The 26,798-nt window shown below is 38.7% G+C and overlaps 1 protein-coding gene across 1 annotated transcript in view; it reads right to left on the reverse strand.

Moving 5' to 3' along the window:
• VOPP1 (VOPP1 WW domain binding protein) overlaps window positions 1-26,798 on the reverse strand; it is a 160,130-nt gene that overhangs the window by 8,937 nt on the left and 124,395 nt on the right. Inside the window, exons 3-4 of the mRNA XM_074283624.1 lie at window positions 19,003-19,080; window positions 11,036-11,172 (exon numbers count right to left, since the gene is read on the reverse strand). Of these exons, the coding sequence (XP_074139725.1) occupies window positions 11,036-11,172; window positions 19,003-19,080 (215 nt within the window). The remainder of the gene's footprint in view (window positions 1-11,035; window positions 11,173-19,002; window positions 19,081-26,798) is intronic.

The raw sequence follows: 26,798 nt of genomic DNA on the forward strand, positions 1-26,798 counted from the left end.
GTTGCAATCTAAAATTCTCAAGAAACCTCCCTGACACCCCTCTCAGTGGAGTACCGTAGACTGGAAGACAGTCATAGACAAACTCTGTCCTTCCTGAGCAAGTCAACCCTGTGTGCCTCAGTTTCCTCAACTGTAAAATAAAGGACGCTGTAACAACCAGTTTAGCTTTTAGTACACACTCCTTGTGATTGCTAGAAGACATATCATCCAATTTCTGCTGGAAGATATTCACTAATAACTCACCACCTCTTGGGACTGCCTAAATCTATCCTTCTGCAACTTCAATTATTTCGTCAACAAACATTTGTTGGATATTTATCACCCACTATTCTATGTTTTGTTTTTTGGGCAGTCAATCAAATGATTGTTTCTTCTACAATCTCCATAAGGGCTTAGATATTTACAGATTTTTAGAATATTAGAATTAGAAAAACTTCTCCAATATCCTCTTCACTTCAGGGATGAGGAGAAGTCAAAGTGCTTTATTCAACATCACACAGAGATTTCAGGTTTTCTTTCCCAAATCTATATTTTTTCAATTGGACTACACTAGGAAGGCTGGAGAGGATTTTCAGTCCAAGGATGAGTAGGAATAGAGAGCTGAGATTGGAAATCTCATAGTATGGAATAACATACTATTTAACATAATAACCTCACCTTACAATACCAAGTAACAAGACTGATTCCATGAGGCAAATGGTGCAATCAGAGGAAATCACAATCGTTTAATGTCAGTTTAACTATCTCTCTCTGTCTGTGTCTCTCTCTCTCTTGCTCTCTCTTTCTTGAATGACAGACTTAATTAACTCAGGATTCTAATCTGTATCCCTTTCAGGGAGGACTCAACACCAAGGAAAAAAATCTTTTAAAAAGTATTCAGGAAAGAGGCATATGAGAAGCGAATGCTTATAGAGGGACATGATCTCAATTTTCAATACATATACATACATACATACATACACACACATTTTTTTTTTAAAAGGTGTCATAGGGAAAGGGAATAGATTTATTTCCATTGTGGTTCCAGATGACAGAACCAGAACCAAAGAATAAAAGTTACAGGGAGGTTGATTTTATGTTTTAATTCAATATAAGAAAGAACTGCCTAAAAAAATGAAAGATCGTCTAAAATGTAATAAGTGTAGGTTCGCCATCACTTAAAGTCAAAGGCTTGAGGACCATTTCATGTAGAGATTCAGGTTGGAAGTCAGTAGAAGAACTCTAAGATTCGTACCAACTTCAGGGTTCTAGAAATACTCATCATCTAATTGTGGGATTATGTATAGAAGAACTGCACATGTGTAACATAGATTGGATCACTTACCATCTAAGGGAAGAGATGGGGAAAGAAAGGAGAAAAAATTTCTGGAACATAAGGTTTTACAAGGGTGAATGCTGAAAACTATCTATGCATGTGTTTTGAAAATAAAACGCTTTAAAAATAAATACTTATTGTCTGAGATTAAATGAGGTTTAAAAATTATTTTCTAAGTTTAAAGTGATGATTGTGCAAGCTACACTGCTGTTTGCTTTTGAGAGATATTTTGGCTTAGTGGATAAGAGTCAAAAGGCCCAAGTTCAAATCTTATGTTTTGGATACTTAGCAGTTACATGATACGGGGCAAGGACTTTACCTCTCTGTGTTTCACTTTCCTCATACATAAAAAGAGGGGTTCGGAATCAAAGGTTGTAACTTGCAACTATATACATCTATCATTTTTTTCCCCCCAAAATGGCTATGATTTTCAGACATGCATTTTTAAAAATTCTCACTAGTCATGACAAAGTAATATAACTTCTCATTATTACTGAGCTTGGTTTAATGGTAGAGGAAAATTCTGGATATTTATGCTGTATGTATAATTAGACCTGAAAAGAACTAGTAATTGAGCTTTTAAAAAGAAACCTCAGCTAATTTAGTTTTCTTTTATTGGCCATCTCCACTATCAGGCATTCATGAATTCATGAAAATAATTTCATCTTTCATTTCATCCGCTGAATCTCAGTGACACAAAATCTTTCTGAATTTGATGCGATACTAAGGAAGCTGGGGAAGGCCCATCTGAGAACCAGCTTTCTTTACCAGGTCCCTGTCTTCTATTGAGTATCTTCAGGAAACTCTTTGCTTTAAGGGGACTTCAGAATCTCGGAAATGATTTATATTTAGAGACATTATTTAAAGGAATTTGGAGCAGTTTGGGAGAGAAGTAGGACAAATTTCTGCCTTTACTCCACTTCATTGGGAGTGATTTATGAAAACCAGAATGGACCAAGGGAGAAAAATCAATCTCTTGCAAACACTGTCAGAGAAGGTCTAATGTAAACAGACTAGATAGAGCACTGAACTTGTTCTAAGGAAGACCCAAGTTCAGCTCCTGCTGTGGATATTTCCTAGTTATGTGACCTTGAAGAAAATATTTAACCTTGGCCTCAGCTTTAGTTTACCTGTATGTAAAATGGAGCTAATGACAGCATTAGAGAGTCATGATGAGGATCAAATAAAATAACATGGCAAAGTTTAGCAAGCACTACATAAATACAAGAGATTATTATTTCCCACCATACTAAGTTAACAGGAGAAGTTTTCTTTGAAGAAACGACAACAAATATCCTCTTCTCTACAGACATTCAATCGTTTCAGGGGTATGGAGAACTATGAAGATCTTTGTTAATCTACTTATTGGCCATGATCATCTCTCAAAGTATCTCCATTGTCAAATACAATTTCCCTGCCTTGAATTGGGGATTTCATGATAGGTTGGTCACTGGGTTTGTCAATTCTTAAATAAATCAACACTAGAGACATAAGAAGTCAAAGTAGTGAGAGGCAAAGGGGAGAGACATGGGGATGGGCTCAAATAAAGAGATCTCAGAATAGAGCACTCTAAGATTTGCAAAATACCTACAATACCTTGCACAGTGGATAGCATAAGTATTATTCTGTCCAACTTACAGATGATAATGAGAAAGTTGTGGTAGCTTGTCCAGAGTCACACTGCTAGAAATCTGGAGGCTTTATCACCTTCCTCTAGCTCCAGTAATTTCTTATGACATATTACTGACCCTAGGAAGATGAAAACCTCTGGAAGAATGACTAGGTAGATTAAATACTCTGAGAAATTATTCGTCCTCTGTTTTCAAAGAGAACCAGTAACACCAGAGGGTGATGCTGGATGTAAATTGGATTTAAGTGAGGGAGAGATGGCAAAATCATCAGTCTCTCTTTCTCTCTCTGTCTCTCTGTGTCTCTCTGTCTCTGTCTGACTCTGTGTGTCTCTCTTTCTCTCAATCATCAAAGTCCAGTGGTGATGGCCCTGGGATGCAGAGGATGCTTCTGGCATCTTTGATGTCTTACTAGGCTCTAACCATTCCAAAGCAACTATTTCAGTCCCCTCCATGGCCATTCAAACAAATGGTTCTCACCCGCCCATTCCACCAGGGAAAGTCTTCTTAGAGTGGATATGCCCTTAACTCACCCATGGATTTGAGGCCTAGAGATTACCCTCAATCTCGGCCCCTCTGCTGAGAAGGTTTTACCAAGGTGTGGCCATGAGCACGCTCAGCTCCTTGGAGCCCCAGGTGAGAGCTGGGTGAAGGTGGACACCTTGGGGGGATAAGCAGCCCTGCAAAGGTCGGACAAGCCCTACACCAGAGATGCTGGCCCTCCCTGAACATCTCATACACCCTTCTCTGAGAAAGAGCTAAAATACAAACCAGGATAATCCCTGCCCTTAAGGAAACAGTTACTCAACCTTCTGAGCTCTCCATGATAGCGGGCTTGGAAACCACAACGAACTCCTTTATTTGATACTCACTAAGCCTTCTGCAAGGGCTTTCCACACAACAAGCTTTCAGTAAATATTTGTGGATTAAACATACGATATTCACTAGACTGAAAAACTAAGACATAAAATTAATAACTGTTGCTGAGATACCAAAAAGCTGGCGTTTTCTCCTACACAGCAGGGAATGGAATAGTATATCCTTACAAAGTAAAGGAGGTACCAGGGAAGGAAATCCCTTCCCCTTACTGGTACGGCATTCAGAGCCTAGGAAAGGGACGGTAGCCTGATGTAGGTTTGGGGAGGAGTCAGATTATCTCCCTCTGGGGATTTTGTATGGTGTTTTCACTCGATTCTCTCTGGATGGGCCCTGAAGTGAGAGTAAGGTTGAAAGAGAATTTTCTTTCTATAACCTTAGAGGGATTGGCTCAGGCAATGTGTGCCTTTGGGAAGTTTATGACTGAGATTCAAAACTCACTGGCTTAAAAAACCTTCTGTAAATCCAAATTCTCTCCACACTTAGGTAAGGAAGAAGGCTCCATTGATGTCAAATGAAAGGGGGGCTGAGGCTTGATGGGTTGCGTGATTTGAGCCCCTTTCCTGCAGAGGAGATCTTTGAGGGCATCATGGGATAATCAAGTTCATGCAAACATTTCAGAACATGGCTGTTTCTCATTTTCAAAATTCATCACCACTAAGGATCTCAGATTCACGACTTTACAGTTTGTTTTAGGAATTGAAAATGTCCAAATGAATATTTATAATCTGCAAATATACAATCTGTAAAAACATCTGCAAATTCCCTGGGTTTATTTATTTAAAATATGTGCATAAGTCCCTGGGGCAGAGACTGCTTTGTACTTTGATCTATTCAATAGCTCGGACACTTCCCTTGTTTAATGGAAATACATGATATTAACTTCAGTGGAAGATAATCTAAAGAAAAAAACAAACAGCCTGACTTTAAAAAAAGCAAGCCATTTCCACTTTAAAATCCTCTAAATTTCCATTACAAGCTTTTGTAAGAAGATGATCATCACCTCTTTCCCTACACAAATGGATCAAAGAGTTCTGACATTAAAAAAAATCCTAGGGAAATGATTAGCACTTCATTAATATACATCAGGCCCCTCAACTTTTGCATTCACTGATTCAAGAAAACTGAAAATCTTTTCTTCCCTAAACTTGCAAATAGGATTCAGTGTCAACAGACCTAGTCTCCCTCCTGGCACAAGAAATATCTAAACTGTTTAATTTGTATCACTCAGAGAGTTGGAAGCAGTCTGAGAAATTGTCTAATCTGCTACAGAGGAAGAAACTCAGAGCTACAGTGGGCATATGACTTATCCAGGATCACTAAGTAAGAATCAGAGCTGGGTCACCATGTGGTGCCTTAGTGTTAAGAACAGCACCTCCCTTTCACAGTTGTAAGGATCAAATGAGATAAAAGTTATAAAGTGTTTAGTACAGTACCCATTACCTTGCACATATGTGGTTGTGTGTGCATAATATAGGTGTGTGTGTGTGTGTGTGTGTGTGTGTGTGTGTATATATATATATATATATATATATATATATACATATATATATATATATATATATATATATTTTTTTTTTTTTTTGGGGGGGGGGAGGCTGGGGTTAAGTGACTTGCCCAGGGTCACACAGCTGGGAAGTGTTAAGTGTCTGAGGCAAGATTTGAACTCAGGTCCTCCTGAATTCAGGGCTGGTGCTCTAGCCACTGCGCCACCTAGCTGCCCCTATATAATATATATTTATGCATACATATACATACATATACATTCACATGTATACAATTCACATGAGGATTGCACTGTGCATATGCATACATAATAAGACATCTAGAAGATAATAAACATGTATTTATGTATAATGTACACATACATATCTATATAATGTATAAATATACAATACATGTGTGCACATTATATGTATATATGTGAATTGCATGCATATAAAATGTATCTATATGTATATATACCTCATATCACATAAACACACATACACACATATCTCCTACTATAACTTATTGCTCATAAAATCATAGGCTCAGAGCTAGAATAGATGGAAGAAATCACCTTCAAGTAAGGAAAGTCCCCAAACCCAAAGTCACACAGTCAACAGTGCACTCCCTTGCACCTCCTTTCCCTTGTTCCAATTTCTGACCAGCCAATACTTGCTAGCCTGCTTCCTTGACCTATCTCAGGTGAGCAGAGAATCAATCATCTAAATACCCACTCTCCCTCCTTTGACCTTATGAAACATTTTGTACCTTTTTGATGGGGCTTTTCAGTGTAGTTATCTCCAATTTATTTTAGTATATCTTATTTGTGTGCAATTGTTTGCATGTGGTCTCCGTATTAAACTATGAACTTCCTGAGAGCAGGAGTTGCTTTGCCTTTCTCTGACTCCTTAGCAACACAGTAAGTACTAAATGCTTGCTGACTTGCCTTGTTAACTAGACCTTTCCTTTCAGACAGTCCTTGAGGGCAGGAACTGCCCAGCACATCTCCATGTTCTCCAAGCATCGCACTTTATAACTACTGAGAACTCAACTGATATTTCTTCAATCATCCATAAAGACACCCTTACTAAGTCCCTAGGGCCTAAGGTTACCACCTTATTTTCACATTTTCTCTTCCCACAAAATTCCATCAAAGAGATTAAGACACTAACAGACTAGTAACAAATTTGAACAGGAAATGTGGGATTTAGCAACTATTATTTTTAAAAAATTCTTATTTTCAAATATTTCACTAGTTTGTGGTGAGAACAGCGGGAAGTGAACAAGCTGCTCTTGCCAGTAAAAAGGATGAACAGGAGCATGTAAGGATTTTTGTTCATCAAAAAGAAAGAAAGAAAACCACAGGCTAGAAATGCTCTGACTCATCCAACAACAAAGTTTTTTTTGTTAACTTTCAGTCAGAGAAACCAAGAGGTCAAGCCCACACTTTGCAATGTGTTCTAATTGTACTTTTTCATTTTAAACCTGGACTTTGTATAATTTTGGTGGGAGGAAATTGCCTATAAAAAAGGAATGGAAGATTTCTGCAGCCTGGATAGTCTTAGAAATTGAGTCAGCCCATCAGAATGTTATCTTTTTGGGGGTATAAAGGTGCAATCCCACGAGACCTGCAGTTACAGTTGGCTCCATCAATCAATAAGTCTTTATTAAGTATCTATCAGTGCCAGGAACTAAGGATACAAAAACAAAAGTTAAACCATTTTTGCCTTCAAGAAGCTTATAGAGAAACCAGAGAAACAGTGTGTGTGTGTGTGTGTGTGTGTGTGTGTGTGTGTGTGTGTGTGTGTGTGTGTATAAAATCTAGGTATAGACAGACCCATACAAAGACAATATAATCTAACCTGGGCAGTGAGGGGGGAGAAGGGAAGCACCAGCAGCTGGGAGAACCAGGGCATCTCCATGGAGGGCATGGACTCCATGTAAGGGAAGCTCGTGAGTACGGGACCAAGTCCATGTTGGAATCTGGGCACATATCCCAGCACTGGGAATTACTTTGAGATAATATGTGTATATATGAAAAACATATTTATGTATACATATACATACATGTACACACATTCACACAGATACCACAATCCATATGTGTATATGTGCATGTGTGCATACACAATACATGTACCTAGAAGACAATAAACATGTATTTTGCCTCTGGATGAGCAGAAGCTAGGTACCTAATTCCATCAAAATGTATTCAGAATACTTGTCTTCTGCCCTCTTCATCTCTCCTTAACAAAATCTTTCATATACTTGAAGGCCTGTTCCAGATACTACCTCCCTCAGAAGCCCTCCCTCATTTCACCAAACAGGATGAGATCTCTCCTCCTCTGGACCCCTCCTGCACCACACAACACGGTGCGCTACCTTGGATTATGACCATTCTAGTAGAAGGAATGTGTCTTGCCTTTGTGTGCTCTTCAGTACCTAGGACAGTGCCTTGCCCATGGGGGTACCAAGTAAATAATTCATGAGTGGTCCAAGATTTCCTGGCTGGAAGGATATTTAAGTATCTAGTCCAGCTTTTATATTTTGCAGGTAGAGAAGCCAAAGTCAGAAGAAGTGAATGATTTTAAGAGACTGAATTTGAACCCGGGACTTCTAGTTCATCCTCAGAAAGTAACTAATCAATCAAATCGATGTGCATTTATTAAATGGTTATTACAGGCCTGCTACACTGTGTTAATTTGTGAGGTTACAAAGACAGAGAGAAAATCAAGAGATGAGAGCTGGCCTGTCTTGTTTCTGGAAAGCCAGAAAGCCAGTATCATTGGACTGGAGAAGTGTGAGGAGTAATTGTTGGGGAGTAAGACTGGAAAGGCAAGCGCAAGCCAGATTATGAAGGCTCTGAATGCCAAACACAGCATTCTGTAGTCATCCATGAGGCAATTGGGAGCCACTGGACATTGAGGCAGATTGTCCTAATTTGCCCAGCTCCATTTCAAGCATGACAACCAGACAGATATCCATTCGGAGCACTGACACTTGGCCAGAACATGCTAAAAATTCCTTTTTGAGAAATGATGTTCTCATCTCCCTTCCTCTCTTTTCTAGGCATTTCACCAGACTTTGGGGCACGCCTCTAATTTGTACAATATGTTCCTCACAGTTACCTGCACCCAGATGATGCAGGTAACTTCCTGACATACTATGATAAGCACCTAAACATTATGGTTCCAGGAGACCCAGCATTCTGATTCTTTGGCTTTGCTGTTTGACAGAATCCCAGTTATAATTAGGGATTCATCATTTCACATGATGACAGCAATCAGTTTAACTTTCTAATATACCAATGAGGAAATTGAGGTCCCAAAAAGTGGACATCTGCTTGAGTTCAATTCTACTCAATAAAATTTGTAGAGAGATCATAGGGAACCCTTCCAATTCTAAGTTTCTATGAATGGATCAACTTCTTTAGCTCTTCCTCTATGGAACATTTAAAAATTAAGCCAATTTTTTAGATTAAGTCAAGCAAATTCATTTTTCGTTCAACAAAGTTAATAATTTTTTATTATGTGCGATGCTCCCTATATTCATGAACTCATAGATATAGTATTTATCTTGATGGGGGGGGATGCTCATTCTGAAGTCATACTTAGGAAGGAGATGCAGTAAATACTCCGCCCTGAAGGCGTTATTAGTCCAGTAGGGGGAGATACAGATTCAGGAATGGAATGAGCTACGGGATCAGTTATATAAAGTATGCTTCCATCTGGGAAGACCAGGAAAGGTTCTGGAGAAGAGTAATGACAGAGCAAGCCTTTGACACATCCTCAGGACGTCAACAAGGAGAGCTGAGTTTGAGAGCAGGGCATTCTGGAAACGAGACTCACTGAACAAAGGGGGAAGGTAATAAGTATTTCTATAGCCCCTACTATGTGCCAAGCACTGTGCTAAGTGTTTTACAAATAGCATCTCATTTGATCCTCAGCAATCCTGTGAGATAAATGCTATTATGGTTCCCACTTTACAACTAAAAACTTGAGGCAAACAAATGTTAACTGGTTTTCCTAGTAGATAGGAGGTAGGAGGCCAGAAACTACAATACAAATTTGGAGGAAATTGAGTAAATTGCTTTGGCTGGAGGATTAGAGTAATAAATAAGCTTGAAGTTAGTTTAGAATCAGTCTGTGAGGAGGAAAGTGGCTTAAAATGTCAGGCTAAGGAGTAAATGGAAAGGTCTCTAAACTTCTCTTTTATCTACCTATATATCCCTAGGTCATGTAAACATTTCTTAAGTGAAAAGGAAAAGGGGTCGCAAGTGGAAAACATTTACGAATCCCTGGAATAAATGTTGCATTTTGTTTTCCCCTTGGTGACAACTTTTGTATAAATTTATGTGGGATTTATTTTTTGGATGGGGGAAAGGATACAAGCTAGATTTCTGATTTGTCAGTGTCAAAAATTCTCACTGTGGGAATTCTCTCCATCAATGTAGATTGGCAATTGTAATTTAGTCTTAACAGTTTCTTGGAGCACTGGGAAGTTAAATATAAGATATCTGGTAATTAAATATGAATGAATGGACAAATAAATCCACGCTTTTTCCACATTGTTTCCCAAGATTTTCTTTTGATCTTGAGAAGTTAAGTATAAGATATTTAGTAATTAAATGTGAATAAATGAATGAATAAATGGATAAATATCCACATTGTTTCCCAACATTTCCTTTTAACTTTGAGATGTTACATATAAGATATTTGGGAATTAAATGTAGATGAATAAATGAATGAACAAATAAATCTATCCTTGCTGGAATATTTATATTATTTCCCAACATTTCCTTTTGACTTGTAGTATTGACTTACCCAAGAGCATTTCTAAAAAACAAATAAATAAATAAATACCTATCAGGATAGTAACCATAGTTCCTATGGAAGAATCATATACCTCTGACATACTGCCAAGAAGTTTTGCAAACACAAATAGTGAATGAATTGAGTTCCAGTAAAGACATTCTCTGCATCCCATGTAAATTCATCTTTGTTGTTAGGAGAGGCCATCAACCTTTCTCTTCTCCAACAACACGAGCTTCATTGCTGTTCCTTGCCCGATTTTCCTGATTCTGAGTATTTTCAATAGCTGAACCTCATGTCTGACCTTTCTCATCTCTGCCTCCTGAACTCCCTGACTTCCTTCTACAACTGCCAGCCAAAATCTTACCTTCTTTGAGAAGTCCTGATCCCCTTAATACCTTTCCTCTATTTATTATCTCCCTTACCTTGAATATAACTTGTACATATATAGCTATTTGTACGTACTCTCTCCCATAAGACTGTGCGATCCTTGGAAATTTGTGGTGTAGTCATTTTCAGTCTCTCCTGACTCTTTGGGGATTTCTTGGCAAAAACACCAGAATTTGACATTTCCTCAAAAGCAGGAACTGTTTTTTGCCTTTTTAAAAAAAATCACTACTATAGCACAGTGTGTGGTACATAGTAGGTACTATTTGTCTGACTGCCTGACAGGGTCAGAAGGGAAAATAAACCAATCTTCCCACATTTAAAAAGTGTTAAACCAAGTGTGTGTAAACATCAAAAGTAAGTTCTTTCTACATGTCATGAAGTAACCTTCAACCAGCACCTGATAGGGAATTTTAAAAGAGAAAGCTTGAATTTCTATTTCGTGTGTGTATGTGTTTGTGTATTCCCTACTGAAGCTACACAAAAAAGTACACACTTAAAGGCAAGAGGGAACATGGCTGACGGCTGACCTGCTGTTGGATTGGCGGGCTGCCTGGTGTAGGATACATTAAACGTTGGTTCTTCAACTAGTGGCGGCGGATACATCCTCCTGCGAATGAAGAAGCCAGCTCCACAGCAGAAGAGAACACCCATCATCAGAAGAAACCTGAAGGAAGAGAAAGACCAAAATGCAAGTTGGATTGGGTTCTGGGTCAGAGGGAGGGTGATACAGGAAAGGCGGGACCTGGGATGCTCCCAAAAGACGGAAATCAGACTCCTCAAAAAGTATCTTTGCTCCACTGCTGAATCCTCTGAGGATACAGTCACTGTCAACACAAACTACCAGAAACACTACCTTTCAAGAAGAGGGGCATAGGGGATCCAGAATCCTGGCAGACTCATAGTGCTTTATCCTCAATGGTAGTACTATCTTATTCCAAGAAAATGTGTTGGGCAACATTCAGGTTCCGAGGTGTTCTTGATCCTTGGGATCTAGAGCAGGGTTGCTAGGCAACATTATGAGATGAGTTTTACCTGGCTCAAGGAATCCTGAGCCAGTCTTCTCTGCTCATGTATTTGGTCTTTAGACCAATGTCACCAGCCTAACCAGAAAGCTCTGATATGAGCACAAACTTAAGTAGCAAGAGAATGACTGGACTTAAAGGAATAATGAGGAATAAATGCCCTTGGTCCTCAGCCCTAAAATTTAAAAATAAAACCCACTATTTTTGATATTTTTTACCTGCCCATCCCTTATTCAGAGAATCATCCCCTATAATTTTTTAAAGAATAAAGAAGATTTAAAAAAAAACTTGTTTTTATCAAAACTAACCAAGACATCAAATGAGTCAGTCAGTAAGCCTAAAGATTTAAAATAATCAAAATATGAGAAAACACTTGTCATGTCATGTTTGGATATGCTATTCTCTAAAACAGATCAATCTTGTTGCCTACTCAACTTTCCATTCTCCAGTTGCAAAGGTCAATCAATATAACTGCCTGAATTTCTCTGTCTTGCCTCACATCTTAAGGGGACAGCATCTTTATTGAGAAAATAAAAGGCCCTTTTTATTGAGAAAAGTGATTGTGATTGATGATCTGAAGCCATACATGTGTATATATTTAAACACATTCATATTTAGTATTCATTGCTAAAAATCTCAAGTACTGAGTAGAGAGATCATAAACTTAGAGCAGTAAAGTGCCATCAAACCAACTTCCTCATTTTATAGATGAGTAAACTGAGAATAAAAGTGATTTGCCCGAGATCATATAGGTAATAAATGTCTGAGAGAGGATTTGAAACCAGCTTTTGACATAAATTCTAATCCTATGATGCCTCTGGTCATCAAGACAAAGAAAAGAAAAACAAAACAAAACAAATAGAATTGGGTCAGTGCATCATAGTTCGATGGGAAGAAGCATAAGACCAAAAGTGAAAGCCCACATTCCTGTCTTAATTCTGCCATTTCCTAGTTATATAACCACAAGTGATTACTTTGAGGTCCTCTGAATCTCAGCTTTTTCATGTGAAAAATGGGGACTAAGAAAATGTTTATTCCCTAGCTCAATGGGTTATTCATAAGTGTCAAAGCACAATGGAAACTTAAAGCATTTTTATTTCCAGTTTTTGCTCTTCCACATAGACGGAAATGATGATTGGACCTGAAGGGCCAATGTGAATTATTTCCCAGAGTCGGACACACTGTTCCCCACAATTCACTACCATCAGTTTTCTTTGTAATATAAGGTCTTCACAAAAGGCCCATATCATACTCTAGCAGCTATCTACCCTAAAGATATAGCAATGAAAAAAAAAAAAAAACTGTGGAAAGGTTCTGATGAGATCAAATGCAAATCATGAAACCTCAGTGGGACTTTTCCTTGCAAATGTGTCAGCCTTGGTCAAGGAGTGGAGCAGTCATAGGGCATAGATGGATCTGAAGCACGCAAGAGGATGGCACACAGCATATTCAATTATCCAGACCTGTAATGTAAATCCCACGGACACAATGCTGGGATGCCAGAGTGGGACTGCTATTCCTTCAAAGCCCCATCTCTCTGGGGAGACTCACTGATAATCACATGGGATGCACTGGGAGAGTCCGAGAACATTAAATATGAGTAATAATGAGAGTTGCCAGTGATTTCTACTTGGGCGACAGCTGAGTTCCCATAGCGTGGGAGCTACCAGTGCTGTTCTCAAAGTCAGAGATCAATGTCAAGTGTGGTCATTCCCTAACCTTGTGAGTGGGCAAGGGCTCTGAGTCTCTCAGCTGCATCTTCTGTGAAGTGGGCTAATGATATTTGTACCCCCTCCTCCACAGGCGGAAACTTGCTTTGTAAATTATAACATTGTTATAGAAATATGAACTGTATGTTCACATTGGAATAGCAGCTGGGAGAAATGGTAGGATTTGTTTGACCAAACCCCTTTATTTCTTTCCCATTCATTATCTGTTCTACTGATCAACGTCCATGGAGCTAAGCCATCCCAGTTGGAAACTGTAATGACTAAAAAAAATCAAACATATGGAAGGAATTTTGGATTTTTAGGTGGGAGAATATGGATTCAAGTCTCTTTGCTGTGATTCCCTGTGCAATTCTGGGGAAATTCCTCAACCTCTATAAACCCTGGTTTCCTTATCAATAAAATAAAGAGGGTTGGTTTAAATGGTCTTTAAGTCCCTTCCAAGTCTAAAGCTACCACTCTATGGTCTCCAATTGTGATTTTTCCTTGACATAAACCCTGGCTTACTTCAATTTCTCCTTTCTTAGATGACATTTTCCTATCCTCCAACAGGTGAAACAAGACATTGTCATGTCCATCAAAAGAACTAAGGAAATTCATGGCAGAGCTCACTGTTGATTTCCTCAACTGAATTATTTATTTTTTAAAAGCACATTTTTTTTTAAAGCAGGCTGGAGACAGAGCTGAGATGCTTGTCAGTAGATATGGTCACTCATTCTTGAAGGCGAGGGTCCTGAGCAGAATACATTTGAAAAAAAAAGTTGATGAAGGGAAGAAGCATGTGAAGATGAAAAATGGGAGGAAAGAGATAAAGAGAATTTGAGGGGAAGGCAGAGGGAATTTAATAAGAAGCTACAGTTCTTTGAAGTGCTGTGAGTTATGGTTTTGATTGTAAAGTGAGATACTCCTTTTCACTGTCCTGTCTAGGAGACCGTTCCAGAAATTCAGGAGTAAATGTGCCTTTCCTATCGATCTATTGTACTTTACAAACCAGAAAACAGGGGAGACCAGCCCTTTGCTCCCTTTCCCAATAAGTGGTCCTAGCTCCACAGGATGTGAATTGGATTTTCTAATCAAGGATAGTATTCTTCCTTTTGTTTTCAAAACTCTGTTGTTTTGGATCAAGGACAGATGATCTTCTTAAAGTGAAACCAGAGAACTTCCCAGACAGTTAAAGGAGCTGAGGGAAATCCTGCTGGTCCAGGAGCTGAAGCCAGAAGGGAGTTATTGTGGTTACTGGACTGGACTAGCAACAGTGTCCAGCCCAATTTAAGGCAAGGACTGTGTAAATCTAGTACATATAATTGATGTGGGAAAAGTCTACAGTGATGGGGCTGAGCTTGGGAACAATGAGTTGGAAATAAGAGGAATCAGGTGATATTTTCATGGGGAATGGCACAGTTGTAGCAGCCTTGGATCTTTAGGAATATTGGGGGGAAAATATTGTTTAGCCAGAAAAGCTCAGTTTGAATTTTGGCTTTAATACTAACAATCTCTGTGACTACAACCAAATCATCTAACCTTTCTGAGCCTCATCTGTCAATTAAGGATATTCGTGATTATATTACTCAACAAAATTTTTATGAGAGAGGTTCTCACTATGAATAAATGAAAAAGTTTTTATTAAGCTCTTATTCTATGCCAAGTATTGTACTAGGTACCAGGGATGAAAATACAAAGCAAAACTTGTTTCTTCCTTCAAGGAGGTTACAGATGGCCACCCCTATTGGAAAGTTACAGCATTGAGGAGGAAATGTGAGAAGATGGAAAAACTCGATCCAAGAACAATGGCAGAGATGACTGGTTCACGGTTCATGGTTTGAGAACCGGAATTACTGGGTAACTTTGTCTCCATCCCCCTTTCCAACCTGATTTTTAGCTCCTTTTTATAACTATAAGTTTCTTGAAGGAAGGAGCTGTCTTTAACTTCTATTTGGATCCCAGGACTTAGCACAGCACCTGGCACATGCTCAATAAATGTTTGCTGGTTTGATGGATTGACTGACTAGAGCAGGCAAACGCGGGTTAGCTTGTCCATAGTCAGAGCTAGGATTAGTGTCTCTATACATAAAGATCCCCTCCAGCTCCAATTTCTTAAATTCTTTGGAGTTGTAAGAGACTAGAACTGCTCATCTTTATGTTATCATTACCAGGGTTATTTGTATTTGGCTGGAATAAAGGGCTCTAAACATCTCTCGTGGGGCTGTGTCAGGAGTCAGGGAAGGAGAGGGCTATTACAGAAGGAATGAGAGCCTGAAATTGCTCCCATCCTATGGGGGACGCTGGCTTCCTCTCACTTCAATGGCTTCCAGGGAGACCGCTTTAGCACCAAGGAGACACATTTAGCCAAGACAGCAAGTAGACATGGCAGATGCCCTCCAGGTCAGGGTACTGGCAGTTCCTAAAATGACTTTTGCCTCAAATAAATTTTCTTCTGATCTACATGGAAAAGGAGTATGTTGTTGGTAAAGGAGATTAGAAGACCACTAAAATTAAAAGAAAAACCTGGATAATGAAATAAACAGGAGGGTGTCTATCTCTTGGAGCTTCCCTTAATCACACAAATTGGGGAGAGGTATCCCTATGTGAAGGAGAAATTCTGTGCAAATTAAATGGTAAGTATTTAAGTCTCTAGGGAAAGAAGCTCTCAGGCTCTATGAGGTTTATCTTTAGTGATGGTAACTATAACAGCAAAATAATTACACACAGAAAAGCAACAGAAAAAAGAGCTATGGAATAGAACCAAGCCACTCCTGCTTCTCCTCCTACTTAGATGAGTGTTCCTTCTTCACCTCCTTCACTGACTCATTTTAAGGGGCCTTTAAAGTATGGGTTTCTACCAGGACTCTGTTTTATCTTAATACTCTAGCATTTAGTGCAGTCTTTTGCACATAATACATCCTCAATATGGCTTGACTCTCTGTTCCCTTCCTAAGGAATCTCACCCCTGTCAATTGTCACTCTGCAGACGGCTCTTAACCAATTCAGTTCTGATCTACCTTTATTATTCCCAGTAGTTTTAGGCAAAGAGGACCACTACTTCTCAATCTTATCTTCCAGCCTCCTGCTCCTCTCCATCTTAAGTTCCAGCTTCATGTTATGGTGCCTCAATCGTTCTTTGTCCCAATGCTCCAGCTCCCACCCTGGGGCCCCGAGCCCATAATTATTAAGAGTTCTCCATCTCTGGTTTGTCTCTTTATGCCATGTCACCTCACAACTATTCTTTACCCCAGTCTTATCTCCTTCAACTGCAAGAAAAGTAATATATCAACACTCCCAAACTAGGAAATAGATGGACAATCAATTGTGCTGTTTTCACTAGCCATTCCTGACTCTCCAGAATACCCTACAGCAGCCACCACGGCTTTTGTCCTCCCTTATTCGAATGTAAGCTCCCTGAGGATAGGGACCATCTCTATATCCCTGGACCTTTTCATAGTGTCTGATGAGTACTAAGCACTTAATATATATATTTTTTCACTTATGGGTAAAAGCTATTCATCTTTCTCTTTTTTTATTAAAGCTTTTTATTTTCAAAGTATATGTATGGATAATTTTTCAATACTGACCCTTGCAAAACCTTGTGTTCCAAAATTTCCTCCTTTCTCCCCCCTCACCTTCCCTAGATGGCAACTAATCTTTAATGTTAAAATATATGTTAAATCCAATATATGTATACATATTTATGCAATTATCTTACTGCACAAGAAAAATCAGATTAAAAAGGAAAAAAAAATAAGAAAGAAAACAAAATTAAGCTGTTCATTTTTTATGGCTAAAATGTAGCACCCCCCACCTCCTCTCCTACTGAAATTCTTCTCTTACTTCAAGGTTCAATTCTTATTATTATCCTGCATGAATTCTTATTATGTTCCCTTTATTTATCCTCCTATCCCAACTCCTGCTGAAAGTAATTTTCCTCCTCAAAGTTTCCTGGAGAACTTTGTCTGAATGTCTCCTTTGCTATTATTATATTCTGCCTCATATAATATTTATCTATGTACCGATCCACTACTATTGCAAACTCCATGAAGGTAAGATGATAATATTTTTCATTTTTATATCTCCAGTACCTAGCACAATGTCTTTGTAGGGGCTTGACAGATGTTTTCTGTGTAAGAGAAAGTTTCTTTTATTTCCCCCTTTCTCAGATATGTCCAAGTATCCCCGGCATATGGGGAAGAAACAACCACCCCCTTAACCCCATTATTTTGTATGCTATGGCTCACAAAATCAAATAAGTTCTTAGAGGGACTCTTCTACCTATAGTCATGACTCTTGGATCTTGAAAATACCTAATTCAAATCAAGCTCTGTTTCTTGATTGGACATCCCATAAGGAGGCAGCTTCATCCTGCCTCCAAACTATAACTGTATCTTCTCCCCCTCAAAGCGTGTCGTTGTTGGCTCCTGAGTGACAGAGCCAGACACACAGGGAGTTACCAGCACCAGTGTCCTAAAGATAACATCAAGCGAAGAGGTGACAGACTCGGGATGCAGAATGAGACACATTTTTGGACATGGCTGAAGTGGGAATTAGCTTTGCTTGACTGTGCATATGTCATGCATATCTGTTACATGACTTTTTTGGTCAATTTTCTTTTCTTTTTTTTTTTTTTTTTTTTGGGTGGGGAAGTGGGGAGAAAAATAAATTATTATTTTTGAAATACAAAAAATAAAATGCAAAAACTTCATATGCAATACAGATAATATGAAGGAAACTGGAAATTATCAGAAACTATTTGAGTGCAGGCATTCAGCCTTTCTCATTTCAGTATCTGCATCAGTGCTTACACAGTCTTGTACATAATAGGCACTCAATAAATATTTGTTAAATTGAATTCAGTGTAAAAAAAGATTTCCAGGTGACCTGAAACTCAAGATGAGAAAATTAGTATTATTTTAATTTGTTGAATACTAATTCCTTGCCCTGCCACTTAGGCTATTTAGCAGCAGTCCTACTTAAGAAATTAGTCAAGAGCAGAATATGAAGCAGTTTCTCATTTTCAGGCACTTCAAGAGTCCCTTGATAGCTTTTGTCCTAACTCTGGAAATGGACATCCAGCTGATTCTATCAAGCTAGGAAGGCTCTGGCGAGGGGGCCTGGGAATTGATTGTGTTTGGGGTCCAAGGCCCAGCTAAGCCTTTGAAAGCTCCCTATTGTCAAGTGAAGTGATCATTTTTTTTTTTCAGGCTACAGCAACTCATCAAGACTATTGAAAATCATGTGCAGGAAGCAGCGCTCGTATCTTTGAAATTTAGCTACTGAAGTAAGTTAAAGAGAAGAGCTGAAGGACGTGGGAATAGAACCAAGTTTCCAACGTGGTTCTCTAGGTACCAAAAGCCATTCATGACTGGTGATGATGTCAGCATCAAAGTAACCATTTGAAAATTTGATTTCCTGTACAAAAGACTGTCCCATAATACAATACCCAAGGGATAAGGCAGGTGAGTTCAATGGGACTCTGCCTTCATCCACACTTGGCAACCAATCATAGTGGGAAGCAGCGGCCAGATACTGAGGATCATAGATTTAGGCCAGTTTAGGGGTCACCTACTTGGACCCCTCCATTTTACAAATGAGAAAGAGGCTCAAAGAATTTAAATGACTTGTTCAAGATCTGACTGGTAGTGTAGGGGGTAAGATCTGAACTCAGCCCTTCTTTACTGCAGTCTTGACTCTTGATTCATGACCATGTTTCCTCTTTGACAGACAAACCCCTCTCTGTAGTAAGAGGTGACCTACCAAAAATACCAGAGCCTCTGTATGGACAGAGCCCGCACACAGCATCTTGACCCACAGCAATCTTCATAGGAACGGCATCTGCAGAGGAGAAAAATAAAAGAAGCCATTAGGGATCGCTCATTATCTCAAACAAAAACTGGCAGCTATCTTGGAATGGGCCTGGAGGCCGGGAACAAAGGGGAAAACTTGCCTTTCTGAGTCTATTTGCCTTTAAATGCAACTGATTAAATAAAAACCACCATTGAATGTGACCAATGGGCTAACACTGCCTCTGATGCAATTAGCTCGTCTGACAATAGCAGGGTTGAATATGTCATCACACACCTAGAAGACCAAACCGTGAGCTGTTGCCATGGTCGCTTGGGGCACAGCTGGTTCCCTGCCTGGCAAACAGGAAAATTGCTTAGGGAACTAAGCTGGCTTCTGCTCTCACCTCTGTCCCTCCCTCTCTCTCTCTCTCTCTGTGTGTGTGAGAGAGAGAGACAGAGAAAGACAGACAGACAGAGAGAGAGAGAGAGAGAGAGAGACAGAGAGAGACAGAGAGAGAGAGAGAGAGACAGAGAGAGAGAGAGAGAGACAGAGAAAGACAGAGAGAGAGGAGAGAGAGACAGAGACAGAGAAAGACAGACAGAGAGAGAGAGACAGAGAGAGAGAGAGAGAGAGAGAGAGAGAGAGAGAGAGAGAGAGAGAGAGAGAGAGAGAGAGAGAGAGAGAGAGAGGAGAGAGAGAGAGAGAGAGAGAGAGAGAGAGAGAGAGAGAGAGAGAGAGAGAGAGAGAGAGAGAGAGAGAGAGAGAGAGAGAGAAGAGAGAGAGAGAGAGAGAGAGAGAGAGAGAGAGATAGAGAGAGAGAGAGAGAGAGAGAGAGAGAGAGAGAGAGAGAGAGAGAGAGAGAGAGAGAGAGAGGGAGAGGGGGAGAGCGCTTCAATGGTGCTGGATTCACCCACACAAGTAAACAACCCCCTGTGGAATCTCTTTGGAAATACAATGTTCCAGTCTGGACAGGTGCTGAGAGGGTAGGCTCCTCCCAAAGCCACCTTCACCATACTCTGGTCTCTTTCAGGACAGCGGGGCAGAAGCACGCTCAAAGCGAGCTACGCTTGTTTGAAGGGAATGGACTGACTACCAAATGTAAGCCATCAATGATTAAGGTCAGGGAAGGTAACAGCAACAAAGAAAAGGCTTAATATAATGCTGCCCCACTTCACTCTGGGAATAGTACAACCCATTACAAGAAGCTTCAGACTTTATGTATATCAGTAATAGGGTCGAAAACCAGAACAATGTCAGTGGGTTCTACTTTCAGACCCGCCCCCCCAAAAAAATTTCCATAAAAAAGTAGCTTCTCTCCTTCCTTAGCTTCCAAACTTTTGTCCTTCCTGAAATCAGGTTTTGCTTTTTTAAAAAAGGAAAAGATGTGGACACTGAAGGCAGCTGTTCCACTTTTCCTCTTTCAGATTTGCATGCACTGCAACAGAGTGAAGCCCAAATTTAACAATAAGGGAGGGGGGAATGTGGATTCCAGATTTTTTTCTGACTAAATGATGGCAATCTAGATAGATGCCAATTCTTTTTTAAAATTTAAAAAATATAGCTGGAGGAAGGGGGAGGGATAGGAAAAAGGCTTTATTTGTGCAAGGAAACATACTTTGCACAATACTCTTGAGTTTGTCTCCTGTGAACAAAGAGGGCTGATAATAACATCAATTCACGTATTTACTGGCAAATACTAAATGTCATTTTCTGTTTAAGAAAACACTGTCCACACAATAAAAAGTATATGGATATAATAGGATAATGACAACAAAGAAACATAAAAAGGTATAAGGAAGTCTGAAAAGGACAAGCCTGGGAGGTTGTAAGATTATAATGGATAGAACATCATCCTGAGACTCTGAAGACCACATCTAGGCCCAACACTGAGTGTTTTGGCTTCCTCAGACCCAGCGGGGTCTTAGTTCCCATGCCAGTAAATTGAAGGAACTGAACTCTTACATAATAGATTTTTGCCAGCTATAAATCTATAGTTCTATGATCTTTAAGGCATCTTGAGCTCCAGTGTCAAATAAGACTATCATAGAAAAGCAGTGAAGTTTCTATGTATTTTTATGTAAAATATAGTTTCTATATCCTTTATATATTCTGTATATATTATATATGCTATAAAAAAGCATCTAATATGGTAGGAAAAAAAATCACCACTTCAAAGGCTTTCCAAAAAAAGATGCAGATATAGGAATGATACAAGATTCCTTGAAGCATATAATAGAGACAACTTTGTTTCACCAATCTCTGATAGTGTCAGAAAAGTCATAAAACAGAGAATCAAGGGCTCAGTAAAAGTCTCAGATTTACAGAGGGTGTGAACAGATGCAAACTGAAAGTGGGATTGCTTACAAGAAGCTTTTTGTGGATGATATCATTCCATTCCCATTAAATTACAGAACAATACAAAGCCTCTTAAAAGGAGCTCTTCAATTCCTCAAAAAGGTTTGCCCTAACCATCCACACAGGAAAAACCAAGTGGACAAAGAGTGTCTATCATAGACTACACGAAGAAACAATGAAACTAGAGATGTGATCTACTTAATCTTGAAATTCAATCTTGAACTGTGGTTTGGGCATCCCTAGTAGGCTAGGGAGAATGATGAGGACAAAACTCTAGTAGATAAATTCTACGGGATGTTCGTGAATTTGGGGTGCTGAGAGAATCTGACAATAGACTCCTGCTCCTTGCCAAATGGCAAGAAATCCTCTTTCAATTGCATTTCCTTCCTGATTTGTATATGGTACTTAGATGGGACAGTGGATAGAGCTTCAAAGCTGAGTCAAGGACTCTCCTTTTTGAGGTTAAGTCCGGCTCAGCACTTAACTAGCTGTGTGAACCTGGGTAAGTCACTTTACACTACTTGCCTCAATTTCCTTATCTGTAAAATGATCCAGAGAAGGAAATGGCAAACCACTCCAATATCTTTGCCAAGAAAACCGCAAATAATGTCAAGAAGAGTTAGACATAACTGAAAAATGACTAAATAATAACTAAAATATCTGCACATATATATATATATATACATTATGTAACTGTATATAATTTGTATATATTGTTTCTTCTAATAAAATGTAAGTTCTTAGAAGGCAGGAACTTTTTGGTTTGTTTGTTTTTTATCTCTCTCCAGTGTGCTTAGCATAATTCCTGGCAAAAAACATATACTTAATAAATGTTTTTTGATGGACTGATCTCTACTTTCCATCTTTAATTTTTCAAGAAATAAAGAACACTTGTTAAGGTAAAACTGCTATAATTAACAATACTTTGGGGGGGAGTATAGAAGGGGATGAAACTTTTTTGTGGTTTCTAGTTCTTGAAAAATGACTCCGTGACTCTCCCTTCTGAGTGTTAGTAATGAAAAGTCTTATTTCAATATTTACATAGATTGAACTGATTCCATTAATGAAAACAAATTAGGAGAACTAATATTATAAACACCCAGTCAGTTCCCTGGAAACCAAGGCATAAATGGACAGTTGGCCAAACAGCATTCTGGCTGAGCTTGGGTTTTAAGGTGAGGGTTTGATTTTTAGAATCATAGAATGAAAGATGAATGTGGTCTCTGAGACCATCTAGAACAATGCCCTGATTTTATAGCAAAGACAAATAAGATGGAGAGAAGTTAAGAGACTTGCCTCAAGTTTGAACTGAGGTCCGCTAATTCCAACTTCCACATTTTAGCCACAGCATCCCACTGCTCTTCTTTTGGTTACAATATATTTGTAATATGATTGTGACATGGATGAGTAATGCTTCTCTTTATAAAAAGTGATCTACCAGAAGTTTTTGAGGATTTGTTCACACCTGAATATCCGATGGAAGGTCTCCTTGTTTCCCCTTATTCTGCTTTTGGACACTAAGGTCCAGGATCAAAGAGCTGGAAGGGCTCTCAGAAACTATGTGGTCCAACCACTTCATTTTATAGAAACTGAGGCCCATAGAAGGAAAGTGACATGAGAGAAGGACCAATTATGCTGGATCACAAGGCATAAGAGAAAGAATGCTCAATGACATTGGAAAACTGGAGTGGGACCAGGCTGTGAAGGGCTAATCCATCAGAGAAGTTTATATCTGATCCCAGAGACAGCTAAGTTTCATTGAGTAGAGGAACAATCTGGTCAGGTCTATGCTTAAAAACAACAGTGTGGCAGAAGGACCGTAGTGAAGGGAAGCTCCGGGTAGGAAAGCTAGTGAGGAAGTTACTGTGATAATCTGAGCAAGAAGTGATGAGTTACCTGAAGTGAGAGTGGAAGAGTCCAGATCCAAGAGATGTTGTAGAAAAAGAAACTGATTGTATGTTGAGTGAGATAAAGTGAGGATGAACCTGGGAGAAAGAGAGTAGTCTTCAACAGAAATAGGGAGGTTTGGGTTGAAGGATATAAACAGACAATTTTCAGAAGATGAAATTAAAGCCATCTATAGTTGTGTAAAAAATGCTCTAAATCACTATTGATTACAGAAATGCAAATTAAAACAACTATGAGGTGCTTCCTCAAACTTCTCAGCTTGGCTAAGACAACAGGAAAAGATAATGATAAATGCTGCAGAGGATGTGGGAAGACTGGGACATTAATACATTATTGGTGGAGTTGTGAAATGATCCAACCATTCTGGAGAGCAATGCTTAAAGGGGCTATAAAACTGTCCATATCCTTTGACTCAGCAGTGCCATTACTGTCTCCCAAGGAAATCATAAAGGAGGGAAAAGGACCCACATGTGTAAAAATGTTGGTAGTAGCTCTTTTTATGGTAGCAAAGAACTGGAAAATAAGTAGATGCCCATCCATTGGGGAATGGCTGAACAAGTTGTAGCATATGAAGGTAATGGAATAATATTGTTCTATAAAAAATAATCAAACAGCTGATTTTACAAAGGCCTGAAAAGATTTACATGCACTGATAGTGAGTGAAACAAGCAGAACCAGAAATACATTGTACATAATAACAGCAAGAATGTGCGATGAACAACTATGAAAGATTTGATTCTTCTCAGTGGTTCACTGAGAACCACTGGGCTTTGGATCCCACTGGAATCCCAGTGGACTTTGGATAGAAAATGCCATCTGCACCCCCCCCAAAAAAAAAAAGAAATAAGGAGGATGAATGTAATTTAACATATGCTAAATTCATTTCTTTTTTTCTGTTTTTTTAATTTCTCCCATGGTTTTTCCCTTTTGCTGCTTTTCTCTCCCAACATGATTTATAAAGCAATGTGTGTTAAAAAATAAAAAAATTAAATTAAATTAAAATAAAGGAAAAAGAGATTTGGAAGAGGAGAGAATTTGGAGTGGGGAAGATAATGAGCTCAGTTTAGAAATGTTGAGTTTAGGCAGGAAGCAAAAGAGGAGGCAGGAGTGTTATGAGAACCCAAAGGTAAGAGAATAGCTTGATCAACAGTGTCATTTGAAATAGATAGTTTGAGAAAGAAGAGGCTGAGAAAAGATCATCAGATCTGGCAATTAGGAGATCAAAGTAACTTTTTCTTGTTGTTGATTAAGTGACTAGCACAGGGTCACACAGCTAAGAAGTCTTAAGTGTCTGAGGCTATATTTGAACTCAAGTCCTCCTGAATTCAGGGCTGGTGCTTCATCCACGTGCTATCTAGCTGCCCCAAAATCTAAGTAACTTGGAAAAGAACAATTTCAGTTGGGTGATAAGGTCAAAAGCCTCTGAAGAGAGGAAATAGAGACAGTGGATAGAGAAAGCTTTCCTCAACGAGTTTCATGGAGAGATGGAGTAAAGATATTAGAAGACAGTGTGAAGAGAGATGGAATGATAGATTTATTAAGAATAAGGGAGTCTTGGACACATATGAAGGCAGTAGGAAAAGAGTCAAGAGATAAAGAGAGGCTGAAGCTTCCAGGAAGATCATATTGGCTTCCCAATAATACAAAAAAAGAGAAAGAACAGATCCTGTGCAACTAATTCTATTGGGAAACCTTCAGGAAAAACACTGGTTGCTTAGTAAATTTTTTCAAAGTATAGTCTCCTGAAAAGCTCCAAGAAAATTTCAGGCAAGTTCAAAGTATTTGACATGTATTCAGATATGTACTTTGAGGATATTTCTTAGAACATGAAATGATTTCTTGGAAAGCATCAAGAAGTTAATTCCTACCTGGTAAATTTTTTTTTAAGTACCTAAAGACAAAATTTGGATCTTGTCTTTTTAACAGAATATTTTCTTCAGCATTACCATCTCTTCCTTTGCAAACTACTTCATTCCTCAGTGTCAACCACAATATTTGCTGCTCCCCAGATTTGAAAGGATCTCTGGTTCTCATTCTCTGTTAACTTCTGTACCTAATTTATTGGCGAGTCTTGTTATTTCTTCCTTCAAAATATCTCCCAGTTATTCCCACTCCTTAATTTCCAGTGCCAAACACCCTAATCCAAGCTGTCATTACTCCATCCTTGGATCACTAGAAAAGTCTAGTGGGCTTCTTCCCTGCTATAAAATCTCTCTCCCTTCTAATCTTCCCTCTGTATTTTAGCCAGACTCTTCTTGACTTATCAAAACACTACTTTTATCACGTCACTCTTGGCTGGAGATCTTATAAGCTTACCACATGCAAAGTCCAAACTTTTTTGTCAAGTTTTAAAGGCCCTTCTTATTTGGTCCAATCAAATCAATATTCTTTCTCAATATTCTGCAATCCTGACCTATCTTACAGACCACAGACTTCTTGCTGTTCTCCAACATGGCATGTTTTTCCTATCTCTAAACCTTTCTTTATGCTATATTCCTCCTCCTATGAAAACTTTTCATTCCCCATTCATAATAGACCTTTAAGGCTAAAGTTCTTAATCCTTTTTGGCGGATAGGTATCCCTTTGAAAATCTGATATGGCCCTTTCCATGAATGATTTAAAATACATAAACATATAGAATTACCAAGGAAACCATTACACTGAATTTCAGTTATCATCAAAACAATTTTTTTGAAAGGGGGTGGGGAAATGAAGGTTTAACTTAAGTCCCATTTACTCAACAAAGCTTTATCCAGTGATAATAGACTACCATTATCCTTTCCACATCACCAATGTTAGGGGGGCAAAACCCTGTGACTTGGAAAATCCACGCATAATTTTTGACCTTCCCTTTATACCAGAGAATACGTCTGAATTTTTTTCATTTTCTTTTATGGGGTGTTTATAGTACATTATAAAGTTTATATTAAATATTTGATCACAGGCAATATATAGGTCAATGTTAAGTAAAAATACTTTTTGTCATCTGCTGCCCTTCATCTATCCTCTGGGGCTTCCCAAAACTCCCCCCAAAGTCCCATTAAATTTCTTACACTGATCTGCAATGTGCTGAAACCAGGATGGGGAAAGTTGTAATGTGAAAGAGATATCTCTATACCTTCTCTTCATTCTTTGGGCTGCTCTTTTATCTATACTGAGTCCAAAAAATCTGGCATTTAATTGTTCCCAGTGATTTGCTTTGTACCCTACTACACTATAATCTCCTTAAGGAAATCCTGTGTAACTAATTCTATTGGGAAGTATTCAGGAAAAACATTGGTTGCTTAATAAATCTTGAGGAGAGGGTCTATATGTTCTATGCTTTTTGTAAAATGCATAGCTGGTACTCAAATCAGGATGATTTTATGGAAAAGAGACATCTTCTAAAAAGAATACCTGAGATATAATGAATATAGCATTAGTCTAAATATATGGATATATTTAATTATATTCTAATATACTCTAATTATTCATATCTTGTCTCCAATGTATGGCTATTCCCC

The sequence above is a fragment of the Sminthopsis crassicaudata genome, chromosome 1 (assembly GCF_048593235.1).
Source record: "Sminthopsis crassicaudata isolate SCR6 chromosome 1, ASM4859323v1, whole genome shotgun sequence".
NCBI classification, from domain to species: domain Eukaryota; kingdom Metazoa; phylum Chordata; class Mammalia; order Dasyuromorphia; family Dasyuridae; genus Sminthopsis; species Sminthopsis crassicaudata.